The sequence below is a fragment of the Amblyomma mixtum genome, chromosome 3 (genome assembly GCF_055824585.1).
Source record: "Amblyomma mixtum isolate Tamu chromosome 3, ASM5582458v1, whole genome shotgun sequence".
Taxonomy (NCBI): domain Eukaryota; kingdom Metazoa; phylum Arthropoda; class Arachnida; order Ixodida; family Ixodidae; genus Amblyomma; species Amblyomma mixtum.
Window position 1 is genome coordinate 257,177,169 of NC_143014.1, and position 7,146 is coordinate 257,184,314.

General features: G+C 47.7%; 1 protein-coding gene across 1 annotated transcript; it reads right to left on the bottom strand.

The window, feature by feature from the left end:
* Window positions 1-1,005: 1,005 nt before the first annotated feature.
* Window positions 1,006-5,007, bottom strand: LOC149354490 (THAP domain-containing protein 5-like; the record flags this gene model as incomplete). The annotated part of the gene is made up of 8 exons (XM_089575989.1): window positions 4,588-5,007; window positions 3,651-3,783; window positions 1,754-1,801; window positions 1,643-1,666; window positions 1,464-1,520; window positions 1,334-1,381; window positions 1,141-1,179; window positions 1,006-1,064 (listed from the first exon to the last, which is right to left on the bottom strand). Coding segments are annotated over exons 1-8 (570 nt in total), but the record flags the coding sequence as incomplete, so codon positions are not given.
* Window positions 5,008-7,146: the final 2,139 nt, after the last annotated feature.

The following is a 7,146-nucleotide window of genomic DNA, read 5'->3' on the forward strand; positions in this document are numbered from 1 at the left end:
CAGATTCTGAAGAACCAAATTTTAACAGCATATGTGCTCGCGCATCAGTGTAGTACTTGTCCATGTTTTTGTAACCTAAAATGCTTTTTCTATTTACTTTTTCTTAATAAGGTGACCTATTTGGTTTGTTTCCATTTCATTTGTAACATATATTGCTTTTTATTTTTTCATTCAATATCTTTACCTCCTTTATGAGTGTAATACAGGTTCTTATGCAGCACAATTATTACTTTTCCTCCTCTCCATGCAATATACCATGTTAATCAGGTTAATTTAGTTTCTTTTTTAAATAAACAGCAATCACTTAGAAATGTACTGTCTGTATCTTGCCAGGAACACTGTGGCTGTAAGTCACTCAGGGGTGGTGCGCACACTAAAGAAAAAAGCAAACCACAAAAATTTGCTCTGAAATGCGTAGTATGATAACATTCAACAAGGTGCAACTCACAGGAGCTCACATACGAGCCTTGCATCAATTGCTGAGTGCAGGCTGTAGTGAATCCTGCACAAGGAAAAGCGAGTTCATAAGACTGTGAAAACCTGAAAGTCGCAGAAAATTTGCTATGAAAAGCCTATCTACAAAGCCACTTCGCTTACCCTGCCAGGAGCATTGCGGCTCAGAGTATTCCTGAGTAGGTTGCGAAGCTGCAGGAGAAAGGCACCAGCATACTGTGACAGCGAATTGTACTTCGGCTTAGGTGACAATATTATGCAGTGCAGTACTTACACATATCTTGACATGCAGCTTGTATGTGCCCTTCAACGTTCTCTTGTGGCGCGACAGCTGAAAATGTGAGAAATGATGAACACAGGTACATCAAAGATTGCACAGAGAATGCTGACTGGTGGATATCACTCACAGTCAACATGTGTGGCAGCTGCCAGCAACACGTCGAGTCCACTTGCATGTGGCGAAGCATGTGACCCTGCGAAAAAGGTGTTCGTGAATGCAATGAGTGAGAAATGAGCAAAACTGAAAAATGGGCGCTGGTTGCAATCATTACGGCCATTACCCTCTGAAGTGTATTCCTCCATGCACTCAGACAGGTCAGAAGCGGATGCACCTTTAGAAATAACAGTGAAAATAAAGCCATGCAGTTATGGCTAATAAAGGCACACTCAACAATATATGCCACTTACCAGTGATGTGGGAGTCAAAGGTGGACGTTACTGCAGAGCCTACACAGAAGAGATGGGGAGAATTCAATGCCACGCAACAAGAGGAAAGTAGGAATTTGTGACACATGGCTGCTAACATTCTTCTAACTTCATATCATCAGTATTATTAAAAACTCGCAAAAGGAAAATAAATTTAAATTGCAATTTCTCTTACACTGCCAGGAGCACTGCGGCTCAGAGTGTTCCTGGGTAGGTTGAGAAGCTGCAGGAGAAAGGCACCAGAACAGTTAAAATGAGGTGCGAACTGCAGGCAAGCTTACGGTATTATGCCAGACAGTACTCACGCATGTTGTAGTCAGTAACCTGCATGTGCCCCTCATCACTATCTGGTGGCTGAGGAACTGTGAATACAGAACAAAAATGGAAAAGCTAATTGCATCAGAGAATGCCTAGGTAAAATATAGCGGTGGATGTCACTCACAGTAAATGTGCGTTGAAGTTGACAGAAACATATCAAGCCTACCTGAACATGACAGAGCATATGAGCCTGCGCAAAATGAGTCGGTAAATGCAATGAGAGAAAAATGAGCAAAACTGAGAAATGGGCACTAGATTCGAACATTAATAGCATTACCTTCTGATGTACATTCCTCTTGGCCCTTGGCAAGGTTAGGAGCTGCACCTTCAGGAATGAAATAGAAAATAATGATGTAGCCATATATGCTCCAGAGTAAGACTTCACTAATTACTGTTGGTGATGTGGGGGTAACATAAAAATTAAATGTTGGCTAACCATATAAAAACGTATAACTCCCAATACCGTATTTTCCGGTGTACAAGACGCACCCTCCATATATGCAGGCTGTCATTGAAAAAGTTGGTATTTAAGACGCACCCGTGTATAAGACGCACCCCAATTTACCCAGATAGGCTAGTGAGGCTTAATTCAACACGCTTGCATGACCATCGCGAAATTCACAGTCACTGTGAGAAATTCGTAAGCAACGCTAAGTGATCGAAAAAGGCAACATTCATGCCATACCCGCCCACGTTTTAGAAAAAAGAAAGAAAGAAAAAAACGAAACTCTCCCTTATGTCCATAACAACATTTTATTTCTACTTAAAACCTTTTGAAGTCTTCATCTTCGGATGCGCTATCAAAAAGTTCAGCCATTTCTGAGGCAACGCGGCTGAAACATTCTCTTCGCAGTACGTACACGGAGCAAACAAAGTTGCAAAGGGGGGGCTAAAAAATAACGCCGGCTTGTCTTGGCTTGAAAATGCCTAGAAGCGAGATTTTCGCCATCTTTTGGCATTTCACACTACTTTTGGTTGCGACCTCCGAAACGGTCGCGTGTTTGTGATCCCGGAAGTCGTCATCCGCGCCGTTTCATGATTAAGTTCACCTAAACAAAGTTGCGCACGGCGGTCCCCGTACTGAAGTGTTAACCGTGTTACAACCACGTCATTGGTAGTGATATTTTTTGGGTGAAGGAAGCTTGAACATGAACTGAGTAATTTCTGAACTCGCAAAAAAAAACGAAAAATTCGCGTATAAGACGCACCCTTATAGAGGACGCACCAACAAAATTTTGAAAAAAAAGCCGCGTCTTATACACAGGAAAATACGGTAATTGAGTCTGCAGCTTTACCTTCACGCACTTCATCTTGGTACTACATTATTACAGCCATAGGTCGGCGCACTCATATCACCTCGCTCAAATTCACACCCGGGAGTGCAAGTGTGAGTGGACGTAAATGTGAGCGGCCATGAGTGCGAGTGAGTGGCCGAATGTGAGTGGGCGTGAGCGTGAGTGAGTGGATTAAAATTTTAGTGCACATGAGTGCGAGTTCGAGTGAGTGGATGTGAGGGTGACTGCTAATGAGTGAGTGTGAGAGCGAGTGTGAGTGGATGTGAGTGTGGGTGGGCGTACTCAGGTCCACTAACGCAAGTGAGTGGATGTCTGAGCCTGCATGAGTAAGGTGGATGGAGTGGGATTGGTTGTATGCGGACTTCAGCGTGAGTTCTAGTGAGTGGATGTGAGCATGAGCGGGTATGAGTGGGAGTGCGTGTGAGCGGGCATGAGTTGAGTGGATGTAACTGAGTGGGAGTGAGAGGATGTGCATGTGAGAGGGCATTATTGTGAGTCTGTGGATATGAATGTGAGTAGGCACTGTGTGTGTGCGAGTGAGTGAATATGAGTGTGAACAGGGTTTAGAATGAGTGAGTGGATATGAGGGTGAGAGGGCAAGAGTATGAGCGCGAGTGAGTGGACGTGTGAGCGGGCATGATTGTGAGTACAAGTGGAGGCGAGTGTCACTGGTCGTGGGTGTGAGTGAGCCCCTTTTCATGGCGCTGACCTAAGATTACAGCAGATTCCAATTCACAGTGACCATGACAACTTCCAAATACTGTTGCAATTTTTATTTTGTCAGTGGCCAAAAAGATAGCACCATTCTACCTTTGCAAGAACATCCGTACTGGAAACGGTAATTTTTTTCTATAACGCGTAGTTGCGCTTTGCTCTTACGTTTGGCTGGAGGTTTCCTAGGCAAGGGCTGCTTTCGGTGCGCAAAGATGCTCGGTACAGCATCGCGCTTCAACTTCTTGACACCAAATTTTTGAAGGACCACGGGCTCAAATTGGTCGCTAGTGAAGTGATCCTAAAGAAAATAAAAAGCAAACATGCGATCATGAAAAAATCGTTTGGGAGTTGTGTTGCGCATAAATTGCTCGAACACATCGCTGACACACAAGGTGACTTACGCGGGACCTAGCTAGTAGTGGTAATTCGCCGCGTACGGGCGGCTAGCGAAAGCGGTTTTTGCAGTTTCGGCATTAGGTAGTGCTAACAAGGCCAGCAATCAACAAGGCAGCGCGGCGCCGATCGACTAGTTAGGCGTCAAGGGGAAGCTAGAACGCGGAAGCGATGTTACAAAGTATGTGACAGGAAACGCGTGACCCACTTACGATGGGCACTATCACGCATACCCACAGCTACTGGTCATATTTCGAGAGTAAACGCAAGCCAGCGCGCGCTAGATGGTGTTTCCAGCAGTGGTGCCTACGGTGCCTTGACGATGCATATCGGCGCGATAATTCTCTTTTTGTCTTTTTCTGTAATATATCTATATATAATATGAACGCACGCACGCGCGCACGCGCGCGACTGCAGAATGTAACGCGTGCGCTTCACCGTGTTAGAGCGCAGTTTGATCTGCGCTTATAGTACGCATGTATGTCTAACTGCGGCATGCGCTCAAATTTAAGGAACGTCACTGTACAGTTAGACGTGTGCCTCGCGTCACTTACACGTTTGCGTGCGTGCAATCACGATGCGCTCAACGCAAGCGCCCTTATGTCGACCTTACTGCGGCCATACGCTCGATCGCGAGCAAATCACTGCACAGCGTAGCTTGAAAAAAAAAAAAGTAAACCTCAGCAGCTATTGAAAGCACGTCACTTACCTCGCAAAGTCTGGTCGATGGCGTTGCGTTAAAATTCGCCCGGCCAATTCTGTGTAACCAAACCTTCCTCCGGCCCGCGTCGGTTTTCGATGATGGGATCGCGAAGAACCGCTTTCCACCGTCGTGACGGTTCTTGCACCCGAAGGCGCAGCAACCCGTCATGCCGCACAGATAGACGGCTCAAAGTTAGGTGGCTGACACACGTTTCGAGCAAAACAAAAGCCGCTGTTCTTCAGAGCAAGCAAAAGCGCAGTGTCCGCAACGACGCCTGCCGAACCTACGGTGCGCGGTTGGAGCGAACAATATGGCGTCTGCGGCCGCGAAAAGCGCGGGGTTTAAAGGGCTTTTGCGCGCGAAACCATCGACCAATGGGAAGGGGCGACGGGCGCAGGAGAGGGAAAGGCGGCGTTCTGCAAAGGTTGTCGCTACTTTAAAAATTTCCAGGGGCTTTACGAACTATGGAACTTCCGCGCTCTCTTTTTCCCCACGCAAACACAGATGTAAGCCTCATCAAGGTCGAGTTAGTTCTAGTAACGTTGATCAAGGCAGCGTCAGGGGGCGCTTGCTTCGTTAATAACGTAGTTGAGCAGCGACTCCCGTATTTAATGTATGCGGACGATATTGTACTGTTAGCAGATAGCCAGGAAGGAAGGAAAACTAAGGAGAGGCCCTTCGTATTCCCAATGCATTGGTGAGAATGTGGCAGAAGTGACGTCAAAATTTAGGCTTAAAAAGTCGGGCCACTAGCAACGTTGTCGTTGTTGCTAAGAGAACTCGGGCCACTAGCAACGGCATACGGCGTCGTTGTTGCTAGGGGCCCGAGTGTTTCTCGGTGGCGGTGGACGGGCTTTCGGCACGGTGTGTTCGGCCTTGCGTGTTAAAGTCTACATGCCTGGCGTCGTGACGTTACGCACGCATCTAAGATTGCTTTTAAATGCAGCAAATAACCGCTCATTTGATATTTTGTTCGTCAAACTTGGTGTTGTTACGCGGAGCGATCGATGCATTGAAATGAATCTCGCGAAAAGGTGGCACTCCGGAACCGCGCTTCGACACGCGAAGAAGCGTTGATTGTTTTGATCAGCGAACTTTCGCACCTCACCAAACAGCACAGAAGCATAAAGCCGCTCTCGGCGATGCTGAGCTGCGTTTCGAAGGCCACACGCGTAGCCCGAAGAGGATGGTGAGCTGAGCAATGTCGTCTTTCTTCGCCTGGCGTCGGAAAAGGTTCACCGCACCTGTGCGCCGGTCTGTGTCTAGGTGCGTGTTTGCGGGGAGGGAGGTGTAGGAGTGTAGCGGCGAGCGGCGTGGTTTTTTTGATAGCTTTCTTTTTGATAGCTTTTTTTGATAGCAAGCAACGGGGCGCGCGATCCCCGCCCCGTTGCTTGGTGGAGAAAGAAGATAGTGAGGAGAGCCGATCCAACTTCCGGTTGCGGGCGGCTTCACAAAAAGTGACGTCAGGGCCTCTCCTTAGTTCTTTCCTTCCTCCATGCTGGCGGCCAACGTTTCTAGATGAAGACAGTTGGGAAACTTGCTCCGGGTATGCGGCCCCTTTCTGTCGCCGATTTCATCTCAAAGAGATGCGAGCGCCATCTCTTGGGTGGTGGGAGTACCGCGTTTGTTTTCTATGGCCTCCGTGACCAGCTCAGTCATCGGTACTTTACCATCGCGCTTGATCTCAGAGGCCACGATTTCTGCGCGAACGTTAGCTCGTGCCTCGCATCGTCTGCGCCGGGGGCGGCTTCTTCTAGTACCCAGCCCCTGCAAAGGGACTGGGGAAAGCAAACGAACGCGTTCTACTTAGACTATTCACTAATACAATGCTGTGCCCGGCAGTATTAAAACATTTCGATCCCGCGTTCACTGGCAGGTGCAAACACTGTGGCGAGGTGGCTGACACCTACCACATGGTTTGGGCTTGCCAGCGCAACTCAGCTCTCTCCCCCCACCCCAACCCTACCAGAGAGGAATGGGAGGCGGCCCTGCTTGGCTGCTCGGACCTTCAGGCCCAAAAGGCTTTGGTCAAGAGGGCTAAGCTGGCGGCTTCGACCAATGGGGTCCCGGAATAGGGACTCCACCCATTGCGGGGCTCTTTAAGAAAGCCTCACCTCTTTTATTAAATAAAGGCTTTTCATCATCATCATCATCTAGCCGCGCTCATCTACGAATTGCGAAGTCCGCGTGCGCTCTACGTCTGGGGTACGTGAGTGCAGGATATTCGAGGTTGAGTCTTCTTGAATAAACAGCGCGAACGAAGACGAGCACAAAACACAAGGGAACGGACGACACAGCTCTGACTAACAACTGAGGGTTTATTGCTGATTATACAAGTATAAATACAAAGATGTCGGCTGAGAGGGAAAGATATACAAAGTGCAAAAAAAATATAAATGTGACAACAGCAACAGAAGCGCGCCAGAATCAGCGGAGATTATCAGCCCCCAGGAGTGACAGCTCTTTTTGCAGTAGTGTTAGCGAAGGAGTGCTCATACATGCATTTCCCTGCTTCAATATGTTGTAGGCCTCTATAATTTCCCTTGCAGTTTTTTCCCGATTTTT